The sequence below is a fragment of the Sinocyclocheilus rhinocerous genome, unplaced genomic scaffold (genome assembly GCF_001515625.1).
Source record: "Sinocyclocheilus rhinocerous isolate Xijiao unplaced genomic scaffold, SAMN03320098_v1.1 scaffold1147, whole genome shotgun sequence".
NCBI lineage: Eukaryota > Metazoa > Chordata > Actinopteri > Cypriniformes > Cyprinidae > Sinocyclocheilus > Sinocyclocheilus rhinocerous.
The window spans coordinates 56,448-77,421 of NW_015660497.1; the positions used below are offsets into that span (position 1 = coordinate 56,448).

General features: G+C 35.9%; 2 protein-coding genes across 3 annotated transcripts; both read right to left on the reverse strand.

Annotated features, from left to right (window-relative positions):
- Positions 1–713: 713 nt before the first annotated feature.
- On the reverse strand, positions 714–2,400 carry tcap (titin-cap (telethonin)). Its single transcript, XM_016534196.1, has 2 exons — positions 2,069–2,400; positions 714–1,499 (listed from the first exon to the last, which is right to left on the reverse strand). The coding sequence occupies exons 1-2, from the start codon at positions 2,215–2,217 to the stop codon at positions 1,109–1,111; spliced, it is 540 nt and encodes a 179-aa protein (XP_016389682.1). The 5' UTR covers positions 2,218–2,400; the 3' UTR covers positions 714–1,108.
- Positions 2,401–6,411: 4,011 nt separating this feature from the next.
- Positions 6,412–20,424, reverse strand: LOC107725053 (synaptogyrin-1-like). 2 transcript variants are annotated; one of them, XM_016534193.1, is made up of 4 exons: positions 20,034–20,423; positions 11,029–11,266; positions 10,192–10,337; positions 6,412–7,752 (listed from the first exon to the last, which is right to left on the reverse strand). In XM_016534193.1, the coding sequence occupies exons 1-4, from the start codon at positions 20,127–20,129 to the stop codon at positions 7,561–7,563; spliced, it is 672 nt and encodes a 223-aa protein (XP_016389679.1). In that variant the 5' UTR covers positions 20,130–20,423; the 3' UTR covers positions 6,412–7,560. The 2 variants fall into 2 exon arrangements, with proteins under 2 accessions (XP_016389679.1, XP_016389681.1); XM_016534195.1 differs by lacking the exon at positions 6,412–7,752 and adding an exon at positions 8,921–9,395 and having other exon boundaries at positions 20,034–20,424.
- Between the last annotated feature and the right edge of the window lie 550 nt (positions 20,425–20,974).

A 20,974-nucleotide genomic window follows, 5' to 3' on the forward strand; every position in this document is an offset into this window, starting at 1 on the left:
TAGTGGGTCTTGGTCAAATTGGATTTCATATGGTGTTCGTGTAGGCCTAAATACCTCAAACCATCAGATTCATCTGCGCCAAACAGCGGGGTTGTGGGTGCGTTAAGCGCAAACCCCGTAGCCGATTTCATTGGTCAAATTAATACTTAATGGAATCAGTTCAGATTTCCAAAAATATTCATGGATGGATCCGATCATGACAAACAGTAGCCTATCCATTAAGATATGATTAAGGTTACAGGTTATAGTAGCCTATTTGTTTTAGCGTTGTATAGGCAATCAGAAGAACTCGTTTGCGAAAAATGATCAGGCCATCTCCACAAGTAACATGCAGTTTTATGTTTCGGCCACAGATGGCAACAGAAGCTCCGTAGTGAACCTTTAAAGAAGAAAGTAGTGTCATGCTAATAAATTGATGGTAGCTGTGGAAGGAATGATCTCCTTTCCTGATTAACAATGCCATTCTATTCTATTTCAGGAAAAATAGCACCTGTTTCTCACAGAGTCTTTCTTTCTTTCTTCTCATTAATAGTAATATAAAAGCAAAAACAAAATTGATTTTATACTAATAAACCTTTATTGAAGTGATTAAGGTAAATAGCAAATATCAACTATCAATGAATTCAACAACAAATACCAACTGTCAATGAATAGTGCTTCTTATTTGTTAAATAATCAAGTTTTAACAAAAATAAAAGTTTTTCTCTTTTACATGTTTTGTTGTTGTTGCATAACTAACCTTGACAGCATGTTAAAAACATCCACATGAGCTCAAAATTGAACCTGTGCACATTCAGTTAATGGCAACCGGACAAAAAGCGCTGTTTTTTTAACATAATCAATACAAAACAAGCAATTACTATTTACAACTCAAATTCACTATACAAAGCATTATTCTTGTCATCAAGTTCATTATCAGGATCATCAGCTTTCTTTTTGCCATCATGAACATCATTTCATCATTTGAAGTTTCACTCACTGCACATGCTGTTTGACTATCCCTAAAAACCAGTTTCTACTTGCTTACCCCCTCTGTCTCATCCTGCCTTTTGTATCATTATTTAATAACGTCCATACAGTCTTTGACTCATATTTGTCTTTCTGCTTTTCAGCCCCTCTGGGCCTCCTGAGACATGGATCGGCCCAGGGCTCTGGGTGCTTTGGCAAACTCCATTCGCATGGGCTTGACGGGCGGCAGGTCCCTGGTGATCTGTTCCACTGGTCTCTTGTCTGGACAGGCTCCGTCGGGAACCCTGGCGGGAGGCAGATCTTGCAGGGTGTGTGGGGCTCCACGGCCCAGGCGGACACCCAGTTCAGCAGGCTTAAAGATGGGCAGGGGCAGGCTGTTCCTGTTGGGTAAGAGCTGGTGCTCCCTTACACCTGTGTCCACAGTGCCCACTCTGACAACACCCGATGGGCAGGCCTGATTGAGAGGACGTGCCTGCCAGTAACGGGACAGGGACTCCCGGCGAGAGTCGTCTGACATCAGCATCGATTGGCTGGAGAGGGAGAAAAATGGAGAATTATGAATGAAAGTTTTAACATTAATTGTGTGTTTAACCTTATTTTATGCAAGCTGCAATGCAAAACCTTAATTCTATTATAATAATAAATATTAATTATAATAAAGTATTTTTTCATTAAAAATATCTACAGATGCTTAAATCCAGATAAACTGAACTGCATAAGATACAAAGATATTAAGATTTGTTTTTAGAGAATATATGTCACTGGCAAATGTTTAAAACCTAAACTTGTGAAGTTTATGTTTTAAACAAGAAAAAAATATTTCCCAGTGTAATTCAATATGTTATCTGAAAATAAGTCTTATTTATTTTTTTTTGCAATTTTGCTGCTCAGGTAAATTGACTATTTAAAATCCTGACAAAAAATATTAATTAAGCGATGTTTTTTAATATTATTTTTTATAAAAAAAGAAATCATAATTAAATCTGTTTTAAAAGATTTAGAATGCTTTAACAGAGATCCTTGACATTCAGTAAATTCTAAATAAATAAATAGCTTCCATCTAGTTGTATATACTGTATGTGAATGTCTATGCACTCACCGATCCTCAGGTTGAGTCTTCATATTGATGCTGCGCCAGTTAGCGGTGTAACTCTCTTTCATATTTGGATTTTCCTCCCTCACACTGCAGCTGAGCTCGGCTCCAACCACACATCCACCTTTCTTCTCCAGGACTGTGCACATCTGCATCTTCAACTTCTGTTTGTGAGCGGCTTAAAAACTTAAATGTCAGTCAAAGATCTTAACTCTTTTACAATACTGTTTTAAAGATTTGTAATTTTCTTTGATTTTTTTCTCTTTTCTTTTTCTTGAATTTGAGGGAGGACTCGTCTGTCTGTCTCCTGCTCTGTCTGGTCGTCTGTCTGCCGGAGCGTGTGTCAGACTTTTATAGAGCTCTGCTGCTATTTCTGTCTGATGGAATCACTCCGTACTTTGTCTACAATGACACCTGACACTCACACACCCACATATCAAAACATTCACAGACACACTGTAGCACAGCACTGGAACACGCATATAAGACCTAAGAAATCCCCAGCAACTCAAATTTCCATGACACATTCCAAACATATCTATCTATCTATCCATCTATCTACATGTTTCTTTAGTTATTATCTGAATGGATTCTGTTGCTGATGCTGAAATGCTTGATCACACTGTATCAGCATGACATTTGTTCCTCCATGGGCCTATTAACAGACATCAAAAGGCTTTCAATGGAAAGTAAACAGTGTTCGGATCTGTAACCAGACAGGAGATTATAAACATGTGACAGCAATTGTTCTGTACTAATCTTCTTTTGCAAATATAATCCCTTAAAAAAAACATTGTTTAAATATCACATAAAAGAAAAAAAAAAACTCTACTATATGCTGCTGTATTTATTTATTTCTGTATGCAGATTAAACATATGTTGTTGCAAAGTTGTAGGAAACTACCAAATGATCAATAACTTAAAACGTTTCAATACGTAACTTTTTTTTCTCTTCTCAAACAACCACTATAAAATATAGTCAATATGGAAAAGCATTAGTCATAGCATGTGTTCAGTGACAGACCAAGTGAGCGCTGGTGCTGTTCTCACTCATCAGATGAATATAGTGCTGTGTGGACAGAGGTTGTGGACAGTCATATTCTCATGTTACACATACATTCTGTCCCCTGTCTGTCATTGACTGCTCTCTCAGTGACACACTGGGCGATTACAGGAACTGATCTCACCCTTGTGCCGTCCCTCTCCTGCAATGTGGCCACTCGGCACACTATAGTATGGAAATGTAGCACCATGTAGAGTTACACAAGCATGAGAACCAGGAAATGTCACATCACTCCAGTAATGAAGCTGGTTCTGTAGATTATGACATGCGCACTAAATTTGTTTCCTGTCATGCATGTTCATACACTATCCACAAAAAGCATTTGGATGCTTAAGCAAAACTTATATATAAATGAATTTCATTGCATTACAAATGAGCAAAGTAACATTTACCTTTATATGTATGGTTCAATAAATAAATAAATAAGAAATTAGAATTTTTATATGGTAGTATACAGTAGTAATTAGACATTTTTATAAGGTTGTATAGGCCTATAGGTAAACCAAAATGTCCATGCTGCATATGGTGTCCCTGAAAAGTAGTGTAAATACTTTTCAGACACACTACATACTACCTTATAAAAACATTCACAGAATCAAAATTTTAATTAATAAATTGCATAATTTGTGTATGGGTCAAAGACATTAAGATGTCCGCATCAAAAGAAATGTACAAAAGTGATTTTATGTCCATAGAAAGCACATTAAATATAAGTAAAGTGCCTATACTTTTAAGGTTTCAAATAACTTTTTGGAGAATAAAATGTCAAAATTTGGTTGAAATAATGTTACATTGTCATTCAGTGTAACACAATATTTATGTAAAAATTCAAACAACATGCTTATTCTGACGTGTACATATTAAAATATATAAAAGAATAAGGGAGCATATTAAATTTGATTGTGTTTTAAATGAGTAAAAAGTTCTTACTGACAAATGGGTAAAACCTAGGATAGTGGCAAATAATTTTCAAAATGTAAAATTACAACTAATTAATATTTAAGGGTGAAAGTAATTAGTTTTTTAATATGTCATAAATTGATTTTTGTTGTAAATATGCCTGACAAGATTGTTACACTGAATTACATTTTAGTGGGTCTCTTCTGTAAATCAGGGGAAAATGTATGATATTTATTTTTTGCTCAGAAAAACAAAAACAAAATTGCAATTAAATTAAACATTCAGATTTTTTATTTATTTTTTTGGGAAAAACAACAATTTAAAGCAGTATTACACTTATTGTTTTTTTTTCTTTGTATTTGTTCATGAACATCCTAAAAAATCATATAGTTTGTGTATTAATAAAAAAAATATTATAATGTATACTATTAATAGACAAATATACATAAACAAATTCAAAATATATATATTTTTTTACAAACCCAGTTATGAACAGAAACCAGAATAAGCAGCTATGTCCATCAGTCAATTTCTTTTATTTTCAGCTATATCAGACGTCTTACCAGACAAGCAACATACAAAGACAGGACAAAATACACTGAGCCATTTTAACCTAGTGATTTAGTTAATGGACAGTCACCACATCAAAAGAATTTACAATATTTTCTTATCCCAGCTCCATAACTGCACATATACATTATATAAGAACACATCTGATACAATACCTATATAATATATTGATTGTATTTTAGCTTTCCTTTTTTAGGAGTTTCAACAAGAAATAAAATAAGAGAAAAAAGTTTCTTGATTCAGAAAACAATGTCACTTCCTAAACAGAGAAAGGATAAATGTTATTCTACAACACCTTTAAATGCAAAATACACAATTAATATTATTATTATTTTTGACAGTTATTTTGGTAATAAATTTATAAAGATATTTTGTGTACTTGATTATATTACATCTTTGTCATTAAATAAAAAATATGCTGGTTTTATATATTCAGGTACATAATTATGAACAATTTTTTATTTTAATTTTAAACTTAATTTAAAATAAAAAATAATTTATCTGTAATGCACAACGCTGCTGCTCTAGTGCAAGAGATTTTACAGTAACTATGATAAAAAACAAACAAACAAAAAAATGTAAATGACAAAAAAAGATTGCAAGAGGACAATACTAGGGGTGCTACAAAGGAACTAATTAGCATACATAATTATGAAAAATATTTCCACAAGTGACAGACCATTATAATGACATGACCATTTGCCCTAAAGACTTGACACATTAGCATTGAAATGAAGTCTATTAGTCTGTTCTTCCTAGCATAATCGTGAGGTATTGGCTGGGTTTGTCTTCTGTAGTCATTAGCACTAATTTGTCATATTTAGACAATGTGCTAATTTTTCATGCTCAGGGGCTCTGCCTCATTTTTGTTCACATTAGATCGAAGCATAAAGCATTAGTATGCAGCCGAATGTTAGCCTGGCCATTTCCCCTTTCAAAAACCGGTTTCAAAGTCTAGTGAATTGTTGTGTTGCACCACATTGTTTACATCTGTGATTAAAAGATAGCCTATTAATAACAACGTCAAAGGTCATTATGTCTAGTCTAGATACAAATGTAAACGTTTACCATGATGAAAATGACATGCACAGCGGCCCTAAATCATACGTGGACTCTTAAGTCACATTTGTGTTGCACCACATTGTTTACATTTGTGATTAAAAGATAGCCTATTAATAACAACGTCAAAGGTCATTATGTCTAGTCTAGATACAAAAACGTTTACCATGATGAAAATGACATGCACAGCGGCCCTAAATCATACGTGGACTCTTAAGTCACACTTTAAAATGCATGAACTGACTCCGAGGTGGTTGTAGTTTACGTAGCCCAATTTCACCCAGGTGTTCATCCAACGTGATCTCATGATAATTTGTATGTATTTTACGTAAAATGTGGTACTATAAAACGTACATTCACTTACGTTTTTACAGGCACTAAAACGTACAATACTGACGTATTTTCAGCATCTAAACTGCACCACATTGTTTACATCTGTGATTAAAAGATAGCCTATTAATAACAACGTCAAAGGTCATTATGTCTAGTCTAGATACAAATGTAAACGTTTACCATGATGAAAATGACATGCACAGCGGCCCTAAATCATACGTGGACTCTTAAGTCACACTTTAAAATGCATGAACTGACTCCGAGGTGGTTGTAGTTTACGTAGCCCAATTTCACCCAGGTGTTCATCATATTAAAGGTGTGGTCCGCGAGATCAGGAGTTTGGCTCAAGGGCGAAATATCCCCCCCCTAGATTTCGCATCGAGTTCGTCACGAGAATTTGTCCGTTCACGAACAGAAAATTTGCTTCGTATATTGCTAAACTATCGCCAATAGACATTGGAGCCTTTTGCCCGCGAAATGTTGTTTATTTGGCGATGACTTAGCTACAATAGGTCCATAGTTTTAGAATTTATAAACCAACAAATTACTTTGTGTGAAATGCTTTGCTTGAAAAGTGTGCTTGTGATGTCTTTCTTTAAAATAAATGACACTGGTTTGATATTTTGTGCAATGACAGACATATATGCTATTTAAATGTTGCTTAAGAGTCCAAATACTGTTTGGGACCACTGTGCATATAAAATGTCGCCTTTCTGTAAAGAAACATACCTTAAATAATGCAATCATAGCCGCACAACTTAAAAAAAAACGTGCAGTTCAGCAGCTCTAAAAAATGTACCTTAATTGTTTCTCAATATTTTTCACTCTCTGTATTACATTATAGTCTATACCATTCAGTTTCTCTCTTGGTACAATGCAGAGACTGATGTAATCCCGAACATGATATTGTTAAAAATTATCTTTTAAGATCGTTGGATATTGACAAAATGGCAGAAGAGAGCTATCAATGCAGTATCTGTTCTAGTGACAGGTTAAGGGTTAACGATATATTCAATTGAAGCGCCTACACTTTACCAACAAAAAGACACTGTGGTCTTTAGAAATATTTAGTTTGGTCAGGTTTTCTCACTATTACTGTATGGCCAATATTAAGCTAGTTAGTTCCTATGACTGTTTTAGAGACAAAGTTCCATTAGTTTAGTTTAGATTTCTTTTCACAAATCTGGATAAAGTGTACTAAACCAGGATGGACACACATCTGTAGATCAATCAATCTTATCAAACCCATAAGCCCAAAACCCAAGGCAAAAAAAACAAAAAACACACACTTTCTAGAGATCCTCTGCCACAGTCTCTAAACTGCAAAATATCATATTTTAATATAGACGTAATGAAACGCTCATTGATCATGTACTGTCACCAAACGTTAATTCCACAAGGGGTTCTTTTAGCACAAAACAAACCCCTGAATTCCTGTCAGCCTGCTTTGGTCCCTATATTCTACCCCAAAATAAGTTCCTGTTTGTCCTTTTCACCCCAAATATTTGTTTTCCCCATGCAACCCAGTCAGCCTAGCTTGTTAAGTCTGTTGTGTACAGCCTTATACTCGACCTTAGTATTCTTGGTTCTGGTATCCACCAGAGCCGTCATAATTAGCCTCCATGTCAGCGCTGTATCCAGCGTACTCCGTGCCTGCAGCAGGCACTCCTGCGGGATCCTGGCTGGGATCAGTATAGTCCTGAGAGAAGAGAGACGAGCTCGCACCTAACTTGTACCTCTGGAATGCGAAAAAAGCTTGACCAGCCTTTAGGAAAATGAAGATGCCAGGAGGAGAGGTTTAGAGGGTGGGATCAGGGGGAATTTCAATAAGAATTATAGGATTATGGCAACAGGAGAGGAGGAATTTTCAGTTTTGATGGTGAATAGTGAATGAAATGGTATTAGTTAGGGAAACAGGTAAGAATTAAATGAAAGGAATTAACAAGAATGACAGGATGGACCAGAGAGAGAGAGAGAGAGAGCGAGAGAGAGAGAAAAAGAGAAAAGCATTAGTTTGATTAAAACACAAGATTTAGATGGTTAGTCAGCTTTAAGCTAAACTGAGTCGCGAATACATTTAGCTATAACCTTTTAAACCAAACTCTTTAAACATACACTTAGAAAACCTAAATCCAAAACAAAACAAAAACCAGAACTTGAGACAAACTTAAGACAATTTAATCAAACAAATCTGCCAGTATACATTATAAGATCAATCACATAGGATAAATATACATTAAAGATTTTAAGCAATAACAGCAGCTCAACTGTAAACAAACTGTATTCAAATAAGTTCATGAAATGCCATAATAACAACAGAGGTGAATGAGCATGTAATGTCCTCAAAGTATCAGGCCACAAATCCTGAAGAGTAGACAATCTTGCATAATGTTACAAAACAATTCTGTAAAGAGCTCAGCTGAACATTTTAATGTGCAACTGGTGCCCCCTATTCAATTAAAAGTGTAACTGCAATTAAAAAAAGTTTGGGGTTGGTAAGATTTGTTAATGTTTTTGAAGGAAGTCATTGACATCCCGTGGTAACTAGGATTTACACAAGCTTCAGTCTGGATCCAGAACACCTGAGAAGAGATGATGCCAACCCCTCAGAGGACCTCAGATTATGCCAACCCTGAAACAACATACAGAACTACCACATTTTGCTATCAGTTTGATTGCATCATATAATAATTGCTGTTAAGAGTGTTCATAGTCTGTTTGATTACGTCTTTAATTTATTTTTCCGTACATTTCTGCCATATGTACATTAACTGACAGCCACCACTGATAAGCTACTACTAAATATTGTAGAAACTAAATTTTCTGTAAAGTTGCTTTGCAATGATTTGTAAACGTAAATCGTAATTTACAAATAAACTTGAATTGAATTGAATTTAATTCCATGTTTGGTTAATTCAATGCATCCTTGCTGAATAAAAGTATTAATTTCTTTCAAAAAATCTTACTGACCCCAAACCTTTGAAAAGTACTGTACCTTTAACCTTAGTCTTTACTTGTATGATAAATGCTGGAATAGACCTAAAGGTGAAAATTAGATCATCTCACTGTAGATCCTATTGTAATAATTTCATAATTCCAGGCAGATATGTATCATGTTATTTAAAACTCTTCCCAGTTCGTACAAGGAAGTTCCGGGCTTTATATGGCACTGTAACAAAAAACAAACCACATATCATATAAAAAAACATCACATCTTCATTGGTCTCCATGACTGTTAGATTTTTTGAGGGGTGCTTCTGTAGTTGATGTCTATGGCATAGTAAACAAGTATGTGTAAGGTAAATGTTAGACAAATGGATGTGGCATATGAGGGGTGAACAGTTTGTTGTATTCCTCTTCAAATGAGACTTTCTTTAGGCGCTCCAGGGCCAAGAATGTAAGAACACCCTAAAGAAAAACAGATCAGCCAGAGCCAACGATCAACAGAAAGAACGATGGGAAAGACATTTCAACAACACTGGGTTCATCTTATCGATGCAGCTGGGTGGTTTCTGTAAGAGAAATGCTTTAAGGAATTAGAAATTAGAAAGAAATCTGCAAACAGCGAAGCAAAGATTACTGGGGTAAATAAGTGAATTCTCTGGAAAAGAAGCTAGAGAGCAAAGTACAGAAAGAAGATTAGTGAATGAAGCCATGTGGATCAGAAGCACAGGTCATGCACAGTGGTTGATGTTCACAGGTCATTCAAAATGCAATTATTAGATGAAAAAACTTCAAAGAAAATTTGAAATATTACCTCGGCAACTAACTAAAAAAAGTTTAAGTACTAAAATGACTAAAATTAAAACTGAAATAAAAAAAATTATTAACGTGATATAGAAGTACAATATGTTTAAAAAAAATTAAAATGACTAAAGCACATAAAATTATTGGAAGTCAAACTAGAATTAAATGAAAATTGAAAATATAAAGAAGCTAATTAAAAATATTAATAAAAACTATAAAAAGTGATACAAATATTACTGGTTCATCACCAATGTAATCTGGTCTAATAAAAGGCCTTGGGAAGAGGAAGGGGCCCAGCCATCATCTATATAATAAAATGAAAATTCTGACCGAGAAGAAAATGTAGACATTGAATCTCGCAAATTAAATATGATTCAGATCAATTAGAGTTTGTAGGAAACATTAACTTTAAATGAAAAATTACAGAAGAATAAGATATAATTAAGTCAGTACAGACCCAAGTAAATATGGAGAAGAAGGCGAAGGTGATGGCTGCTCTGGCTGCGTCTCCACCCTCTTTGAGGGGGTTATCTTCTGGTTTAGCCACCTGCCACTGATTGGCCAGGAAACAGAATCCCACAAACCACACGAAAGACCAGAAGGCTGGGAGAAAAATGGGAAGGTGCAGATTTCATATCAATAAATCATTACAATAAATGCCTTTGGTTGAAAACAAATAAACTGAAAATAGAGTGATATTTGCATATTTGTGATCTGATAAAACGGTCAATTCATATTTACAGGGCCTAGATGGTGCTATTGCACCACAAATTCAGCATAGCACTGGAGTAAGTCTAGCTGAAGTTACATTTTACCAATAGAGGGCAGTGTAGCTTAAAGGGGTCCTATTATGCTTTTTCACTTTTTAAATTTTAGTCAGTGCGCGACGCGACCGCCTGAAACGCTGTTTTTTTCACCTCCGTGAAAGCGGATGATGTCAGGAAACAGTGGTTGCAATTTATTTTTTAACTCTGTCCCTGAGCATTATAACCCCAATTTGCTATTGTGGGCTGCGCATTTTACTGAGGACAGCGTCCACAACATGAGTACAGTGCCTGCCGGATTCGCCCATAAAGCTTTTGTTGAAAGACGGAGCAAGGGGCGGGGCAGTACTGAAACACTGTCTAAGCTGTTCGTTTTGAGTCAAGAACACCTTAAAATCAAGTGTATATGGGAAACATTACCTTCCTAGAGACACTTTTAGTATGGTGAAAAGAGTGTCAAAAGAGTGTGGCTGGAGGCTTGCAGTTAATTAGTGACAGAAAAATACTGACATGTAATATCAGCAGTTTACCTGAAACACCAATATCAGCTAACACAGCCTTCTTGCGGTCTTTAACGCTGCTTATCTGAGGAAAGTAGACGTCCAGTGCCATAAAAGCGGCACAGCAGAGGAAGGCCAGGGATCCCATACCCACGGCATAGTTACAGGCATTCTGGTTGCGGTTAAAGATGCAATACTCCTCCACCTCGTCTGGACGGTTCACATAGCCCTCGTTAGCAATGCATCCAAAGATCACAATGGAAAAGATCTGAGGAGGAGAATAAAAAGAAGAAGAACATGAAGGAAGAAGAATTTGTGTGAAGGTGATATGGACTTATCACACTTCATTTCATTTAGTCTTAGGTAGTCAGGTTTTGGGGTTTCTCCCTGTACATTTATTAACACACATGCTTTTACAAGACACTTTTATCCAAAGCAACTTAGAAATGATAAACATATCAAACAATTCATCATAATAAGAGCCAACAGTATTCATAGTATACAATACCATGTGTAAGCTAGATTAGTACGAGGTGGAGAAGAGGTGAAATGCAAGGTACCAGGTTAATACAAGTGCTTTTGAGGAAGAACTATAATCACTGGATTTGGAAAAGGTTCAGTTTAGTAGCATCAAATCTTTGAAAGACAGCCAGTGTTTTGTCTGAGGCACTTAAAAGCCAGTCAACTAGATATCTACAAAGATAACTTTTTTTTTAAGCCTTGTTTTCTAAGTTGAAATACTGAAGTATCAGTAATTTAATCATAATTTAATTCAAAAAAACTTTGGGCCACATTTTTTTTTACACTGTTTAACTTTAGCTTTGCAATGTCTGGATTTTGTCTGGAACTTTTTTTTTTTAAGCCTTGTTTTCTAAGTTGAAATACTGAAGTATCAGTAATTTAATCATAATTTAATTCAAAAAAACTTTTGGGCCACATTTTTTTTTACACTGTTTAACTTTAGCTTTGCAATGTCTGGATTTTGTCTGCAAAAATTTGCTGAACAACTGTAAATGTGAACACATCTTTAGTCCAGGGTTAAAAAAACATTAAGCATCGAGTCAAAAGCACTACAGAGCCAATTAACGTTGATAAAATATTATTTATGTCCACTGTAGTGCTGATTTAAGCTCTCCAAGTAAACAAACAAGCATTTTCTGCCACCAAATTAAATTGTTTCTTTGAACTGCAAGTTCTTGCTAAAAATATTGTGTGCAGATGTCATCTATCACCACAGAAGGCATTAAACATGTGTCTGTTTTTAATCTCACTTTCTTGCTTGTTGTTACTGGGTTTGTTTTCTACAGGGAAGCTAGGGTAGATTTGACACTTCCATAATAATAAGTGCCTTTTTGGATTCAGATGAACCCATGTTCTCTTTTTGGCTCCAGAGGAATAGACAATCTTCAAGAGGATGGAGGCAATTTTTGGCAAAGGCCAGGGTTTTAACAGCTGGCCTGTGCATCTGTACAATTTGTCTGAATGTGTGAGAGTGAGAAAGAGACACTTCATTACTCCACTCATGCAATTAAGTTAAAATGCTCTTGGCTACCAGCAAACTGTCCCATAGTTATTCCCTAATTATCAGCTACAAACCCATGATTTAATCCAGGGAATCAGCTTTATTTTAAAACTAATGTTAAGGGGTTTGGCATCAAATTAAATAAACGGAATCTCTAAGACAGGTTCAATGGCTCATTCAAACCTTTATCTTAATCTTATTAAGCACATATAAACAAGATATCATCACGGCCGACTTACGGATAAATTAAGGTAAAAGCAAGCCCTATAGTATAATATAGGACTTTGATCTCTGTTTATCACATTTAAATCCATTCCATGGGATTTACTTCCAAATCCTCAGCACTTAACAGTGTTTCCTGCACTGCATTTTAGATGCAGCTAAAACTAACTGAATTGTGAACGTAGGCCTGTATTGACTGTCATGCAATTAAAGAACTATGTACCTCAAACTAATGGCAAGAAATGTCTTTCTATTGAGTTGTTTTTGCAGGATGAACTCAAAAAGAACATTATGCAAACGATACAGTCTGATTCACGAACTAATGACACTATGAGCTGGTCTTTATAGTTCATCAAAATCATAAAAGTACACCCAATGTAGTCCAATTCATGAACAACTGACTCTTTTAAACCAATTCTTTTTAGTGAATCAAAAATATGACCAGTGTAGTCTGACTCACAAATAAATGACTCTTATGAACCGCTTCTTTACAGTGATTCAAAAACATATACATCACGACCAGTGTAGGCCGATTCATGAACAAACGATTCTTATGAGCCCAGTTCTTTTTTAGTGAATCAAAAACATACAGCGTGGCCAATGTAGTCTGATTCACCAAAGAAGAACAATTAATCAACATCTGACTTCAACATATCTTCATTTCTTTTTCTTTTCGTTTTTTATTTTGCCCACCCAATCATTTAAATGAAAGCAAATAACACTGTAAATGCAAACATGATTGTAAGGTTAAGAGATCATAAAGCAGTATCATTGCTTACTGATTGTCCATAAAAAAAAGTGTTGCCAAAGGCAAGCAAGTTTTTTGTAATACATATTTCTCTCTTGAGTCTGTGATTTCAAGTATGTGGTCAAGTGTTTTGCCTGCCTTGTCTGGATCACAAGGCCCCATGGCCATGAGTGCATGAAAGCAAGCATTGTAGCAGGCAGCACGTGGGATCTGGATCTTGTGATCATCAGGAGCAGAGCTTTACGTGCTCCGTTTCAACCTGATTGTAGTGTTTTAGGCACATGTGTCTGAAACGAGCGATATGTATGTTTAACGCTTTTTTGTTTATGTTTATGTTTAACAGTGGAAATTTGTAAAACTTTAGTTTCTTGGTAAAAAATGTACAAAACAGTTCCTTGTCCCAGTTGTCTTCTTGTTTATATTTTTCTTGTCCTAGTTGTCTCCTGTTGTTTATATATGACAATGAGGTTTTCTCTAGTCTCTTTAAATTAAAGCATAAACTGACAAACCCATTCTTGCACATTTTCTATATTTAACATATAAGTGGCCAAAATGATCAGAACACTAATATTTTCACCAGCTAAAAATGGGTTTAAGTCAGTTATTTCTATCTTTTGCTGTAGTGTCAGTATAAATATCAGTTTACATTTCCAAACATTCATTTTGCCATTAATTGTAATAATCCAGTGAGATTTTTGTTTGCACAAGGAGTCTGACAACAGCCAGTGCTCCACACAGAGATCTGATCTGATCATCATCCAGCCTGTCTGGAATGACATGAAGAAACCCAGCAGACACAAAACGTCATAAGACGTTGATATTTGGTTAAATTTCGGTTGCGACGTCAGGTGACCAAAATGTAAATTCAACGTCTAATGTCAATGTTAAATTGATGTCCAATACCGACGTCAGCTGACATTGATATTTTGTTGTTTTTAGGTTGTGTAAACAAAATCCAATGTTAAGTTAACATCAAATAGACGTCAAATATGGACGCCAACCCGATTTTCATTTTCAACCAAAATGCAACGTCTGTCTGACGTCATGTCCAACGTCAACCTGACGTTACACAGACGTCCGGTGCCTGCTGGGAACAGAACAAACTGAGACAGACTCAATCCAGAAGACTGTGGCAACGTCTCCAAGATGCTTTAAGAAACCTACCTGCAAAGCTAGCTGAAAAACTATGCGCAAGTGCACCTAGAGCAAAAGCTGCTTTAAACGCAAAGGATGGTCACACCAAATGTTGATTTAATTTAGTTAATAGAAGTGAACTGATAAAGAAAACCTATTTATGACATTATTGTTGACAGCATCCTCATTTTACAGCATTTTTACACAATTGCCTAAAACTTTTAACAGTACTGTAGCTTTGCAGGAATGTTTGGAAATGTAAACTGATATTTCCTACTGACACACTACAGCAAAAGATAGAAATAACTGACCAAAACCATTTTTAGTTGGTGAAAATACTAGTGTTCTAATAATTTTGGCCGCCACTGTACATTAGTTCATACACCCATTTACATTTCTTCTCTTTTCACCAGCGTGTCATCTTGGATATTAATATTACAATAACATTTATTCTCCATTTTGTATTGACGTTTATTGTTCTGTATTGTACTGCATTTACTTCCCATAGTGGATTAATAAAGTGCTACCCTATCCTAAATATTACATATACGTCATATTTTGTAGAGTTCAGCACATCCCACAAGGTCAGTGAGTCATATTTTATTGGCTTTCATTGGTCTTCATTGTAATTTATGGTTCTTCAATCATCTAGACATATCAGCTGGGGCTGGTTTGTGCTTGTACCATTTTAGAGCCAGCAACTATGGCTCACCCACCAATAAATCAATCAACACCTTGAAAGGAAGAGAAATACAGTGGAATAGAGCTGTCCAGCTATTCAACAGGGCTCTTTACACCAAGCACAGTGGTCACTTGTGTAATGTTAGATAGTGGGCAGGACAATGACAGGTTAAAGTAAACCTACTATAGAGTAAAATGAATCTACAGCTCAGCAGTGATGCTCTAACATCAATTACTGTAAAACAATTTATAAAACTGGGAATTCTGTTATGAACAAATCAATATTTTGAAGGAATCATTTGGTTCAGTCCGAATGAATCATTGATGAATTCAGGCTGATCTGATTATTGAGTGAATACAGACTTCAATTTTGGTATGTTTGGCTTTAATGGTCATATGGACCATTTTTATGATTCTTTTATGGTGCATTTGTTTTAATTTTGCATCCATTTATTGTAATTGCATGGAAAAGAGCAACCATTCTACATCACTAATGGTCTGGATGGTGTAAGTTATTGTTAAAAGGATGTCTTCCTGACCACTAAAAAGACATAGTGCCCCTCGTCATTTTTCTCAGTCTGTTACATGCCTGCCGAGCTTTGTCTCTCTCTCTCCCCTCCCCCTCCAATCCCTCGGTTTTAATCTCCCTGACCTTGTGTTCACTATGCGGGGAAAGAGAGATCACGAGAGAGGGAGAGAGAGACTGAGTCATAAGACTACAGATGAAGACCACCTATACATCTGAAGTGCTCCCCCACACAGTCAACCTGACCACTGCTTCACAGCATTCAGAAATCATGCGTCCATGATGGGAGAAACAAGATTAGGATATTCACAAACATCAGTCATATGTAGAGCAATAGGTTTAACAGGAAAATTAAATTAAACTGCACTGTAACTGCTCTGCTACATTGGTAAATAGCATACTTCAAGTCAAAGATATTTTAATAGCACCTCTGATAAAAACTACAACATATACATTCTCATATGTGACCCTGGACCACAAAACCAGTCATAAGTAGCACGGGTATATTTGTAGAACAGTTGTAGGGGTCAAAATTATCGATATTTCTTTTATGCCAAAAATCATTAGGATATTAAGTAAAGATCATGTTCCATGAAGATATTTTGACCGTAAATATATCAAAACTTAAAATTTTATTAGTAATATGCATCGCTAAGACCCTTATGACTGGTTTTCCGGTCCAGGGTCACATATATATTCTGACATACTGTGAATTCATTAAAATGGACATATGAGATGTCCGTTTTAATGAACTGATTCAAGATTCTCTGTATTATCACTCTAAATGTATTATTTTATAAAATGTATTCTTTTTACATTAGAACATTTATTTATATCCATTTTACCTATTAGGCTTCTTAATAAGAGTGCAAGATATAATAAATGTGGATTAGATACGAGACACAATGCAGGAGTTTACAGTGATCCATTGCCAGAATATCACAACCAGACAAGGGAAAATCCTGCCAGGAAATAAATGAATCACAAACTATAATAATATTGTTAGAGGGATAAAGAGGCTCTGCAAACTATATTTTCCCTCTTGACGTAATGACTGTGCAGGAAAAAAGGTGGACATATGGAGAGAGATGGAGAGTACGTCGCCCTGCAGCAGTATTCAGCTGTGCCATTACGGACTACAGTAAAATGACCCTGCTATATTTAAAGCATCACATGCTCATTGTAAAGGACAGAACAGCCAGGCCTTTCACCATAATTCATATTCTTACAAATAAGAGTAATTGCAACAGACGAGCTGGAAAATGATGTGGCAATTCTGTGTTTCAGAGAAACAGACTGCAGTTAGATGCTGGATGAATACAGTGTGGCAGCTTGGGAAAACAAATGAATGAACTACTGATTCTTGCTTAGAGGTTTTTTAACGCTCATGTTATCAAACTCTGTCTGTGAAATATGTGTCAGTGGGGGTTCCTGTGGGAAAGAGACTGCTTACGTAAGTCAAAGATCCAAAAGATCATCAATTTTAAAGCGAGACCCTATTTACAAACAAGAAATGAGGAAAGACTCCAAGCCTGAATCAGACACTATCCATCATGGTATATACCAGAATTGAAACATGACTAAGGAGATTGCTTCACAATAATGTTGCAGTTCATAGAAAGAGCCAAAGAGAGGATACATGAAAGGTTCAAATCCAGAAATATTCTAGAGGCAATCCCATTAATGCCTTTTACTGTTTATCCATTTTCATTTTCCTCATAGTGAGCCTGTTAGTATCCAGCCTGAGGTCCCAGATAGTTGTCATGCCAACGCAGAAGCAGCACTCACTCAGCCAATCAGAGTATGAATCAGACGAATACACCTCCAGTCCATCCTGAAGATTCCACACAGCAGACTGCACACATGCGGGCAAATCAACAGTCGGTTGCCTCTTAAAGGTGAAGGTTGGCATTTCTGTGCATATAAAGGAACTTAGGGGTGGTGGAAAAATTGGTTCACTTATTAATCACAGTTCTATCTTCTGCTGATTCGAATTGATTCACAAATTTAAAAAATATATATTTACATTTAAGCTAGTGGTGTCAAAAGATTAGTCGCATCCAAAATAAATGTTTTTGTTCACATAATATATGTGTGTGTACTGTGTATATTTATTAGGTATATATAAATACACACACTTGCATGCATACATTTAAGAAAAATATGTTATGTTTACATATTAAATGTATTTATATATAATATAAATTATATGAATATAAATACATGTAAATATTTTTAAAATACATACTGTATGCATTTGTAATTATATATATTTAATAAATATACACAGTACACACATAAATTATGCAAACAAAAACTTTAATTTTGGATGCGATTAATCGCAATTAATCATTTGACAGCATTAATTTAAATTTTTTTGTTAATAACGCGATTTTGTTGGAACAGAGAAGGCACAGATTTTGTCGGAACAGAGAACTGTGCAGCACCCGGACAGTTTATAGAGAACACACAGGGCAGGCTTGCAACGGGATAAGCGTTAAGAATGAAGCTTACATGAATCAAAACCAAGAATCAATTTTTAACCGAATCGTCACCTCAATAATTGTTTCGATTTAAATCATGGGATTCCAAAAGATGTCCAACAGTACAATAACTGCATGCAGTTTTCCCGAACACTCTCTCTATCCTCCAATGGATGGACAAAGAGGAAATCCTGCCTCAAAGTGGTGGAACTCAGGACACTCAAAAAAAAACAAAAACAAAAAAAAAACAATAACTTTCGAGGATTTACGAAAGGTTTTGTGAAAGGGTCATATTGGCTATCCAATACAGCCAAAACCAATGAATTTCCATGACTTTTTCAGTTGTTCATGATTACTGCAAAATTATTTTTTACTAATTAAATTTTCTAAACTTCATTAATTTAATATAAATATCACATAAAAACTTAAACTTTATGAAAATGAGAAATGCTGCCTTGGCAACTAACTGAAAATGCAAACTGAAATATGTTTAATTATTAAAATAACTAAAACTCAAATAAAGGACATGACAAAATGATCTATGCCATAATGATAAATACTATAATAGTATAAAAATGTAATCATTCTAAGCCTTCATATAGAGCATAACCAGAGAATTGTTTTATAAACATTTCCACGACTTTTAGCATTTTGCTCATTTCTGTTGGCAATGAATGTAACTTTTATAGACGAGCAATGAACCCTGAGTCAGTGCTCATTTATGATATTACAAGATCCTTGTGTGTCGATTGTGATATATAAATCATTTCAATTCTTGAATGATCACCTATTACATAGTTGTGGCTTAATCACCGATTCAGACACCTGCCCACCCCTCCCCCCCCATCCGCCCCCCTTTAATCACTGATTCAGACACCTGCCCACCCTTCCCCCCACATCAGCCACCCTCTTCTAATCTCCCACCACCCCCTCACCATGTGTCTCTCCACGAAACGATTTGATCAGCAAATAATGCAGGCATGCTCATTCATGCAAGGGCCAAATGTTTAAAAAAAACCAGGAGCCACTTGACTGAATCGAGATTGAGGAAATGACCAAAGAAACAAAGTGTTAAACATTGTTTAGCTAGTTAACAGACAGAAACCTCCCCCATAAAGGTAACAGGGCAGTAGACATTGCCAGGTTCCTTTATGAATATTGAGCTTCTTAAGCTACTGTCACAGCCTGGCGGTTGCTTTCCAAACCTCTGCATGCTTTATTCTTTATATAAGATCCATTAATGGTGTGTGAGTTGTTGCTTCTTTTTTTTTAATGAATAGATAGGCTACATTAAATTGGAATTACTATCAGAACATGCTATTTCGGTAACATAAGATGAGTGGTCTGTTATAGCTAGTTAGACAGTGTTGACCTGGACAACAGACATTATACAGCAATATTTGTATGCTGAATATCACGACTGACCAATCAGAATCAAGTATTCCAGAAATGTAGTCTATATCAGCTCTAGTCTCATATTTACAATTCAAATGTGATGCACACGCTGCAATACTTAAAGATAGGATTTTATCTCAATATTTTCATGTACATGTCTCTTTAACTAGAAAATAAATAAAAACCCAAACAATATATTGCGAACGCACAGATTAGCGGGAGATTGTGCATTTAGGCGGCAAAGCGTTACTCGCCGTTAACGCGCGTCATCACATGACGCTCGGGCTCGCGCTTAAATTATGCAATTAGCAGAATTCCTCTCACCCATGACAATATTCGAAGAATAATCTGCGGCTGCTGAAAGAACGTAATTGGATCGAAGGTGCCGCCAGCCTTGCCAGCCCCGTATACCTGCTCCATCCTCAGAGGTTCGTGATTTCTCCGTGTCTTAAGTTTTTTTTAATAGAAAGATAATTGACCTTGGTGTCGAATCAATTTTTCCACGCGCTACACCTGGACTCTTCGCGCTTCGCCCTCGTCTGTCGGCCGGTCTTGATCTTGGATGTCCGTTCGTGGAGGTTTTCTTGTAAAACGATGTCCCTTCCACTCCGTACCTCTCTCATTTCAAGGGTGGAGAGAGGAGACTGAGTAAACACGCATCCGGGGGAACACGGGGGCGCGCATTATGCTGTCAAGCTTGATGCGCGCTCGAGGATACTTAGGCGCGCCACCGACCACGTGCCCGCCAGAACCTGAGTAGTTACTGTGTTTGTGGCAATGAAATTAATTTGAACTAGGCGTGGATTACTTTAGTAAACGTCAACGGTGTAAAAAGCAATGTTCCTAAAATTATGGGAACCCATCGAAGGACATTACAGTGAATTTAAAAAGGACAAATCCTTGTAACCTTGTGCCACCTAGTGACTGCCCATAGCCCACACCCAGAGGACAAATGCTTAGTCATGTGTAGACAGTAGACACACAATATTACATAAAAATATTTATTTAGTTTATGGTAAGTAAAACCAAAAATAAGGATAGGGATGCACCGCAAACTGTTCCAAATATACTTGCCAAAGACTATGTAAAAAAAAATCAACTTTACAGGTGGTGATGGACAAATCTAAATAATATGAATGTTTTTAATAATATAATATAATACATTTTTCAGCATAACTTCTGTAATGAGATAGGAACATCACTGAAGGAAAACTATATATACACTTTCCAGGAAGTTGAGGACACTTGTGAAAATTCAGCAGTTC

Bases quoted from the DNA above. Each gene is read 5' to 3' on its own strand.
- tcap (XM_016534196.1), bottom strand. From the start codon at position 2,217: ATGCAGATGTGCACAGTCCTGGAGAAGAAAGGTGGATGTGTGGTTGGA. The intron at 1,500-2,068 runs GTGAGTGCATAG...CTCCCTCTCCAG, and splicing joins AAGACTCAACCTGAGGATCG to CCAATCGATGCTGATGTCAG.
- LOC107725053 (XM_016534193.1), bottom strand. From the start codon at position 20,129: ATGGAGCAGGTATACGGGGCTGGCAAGGCTGGCGGCACCTTCGATCCA. The intron at 11,267-20,033 runs GTGAGAGGAATT...TCTCCTCCTCAG, and splicing joins TTCTTCGAATATTGTCATGG to ATCTTTTCCATTGTGATCTT. The intron at 7,753-10,191 runs GTCTGTACTGAC...ATTTTCCTAAAG, and splicing joins TCTTCTCCATATTTACTTGG to GCTGGTCAAGCTTTTTTCGC.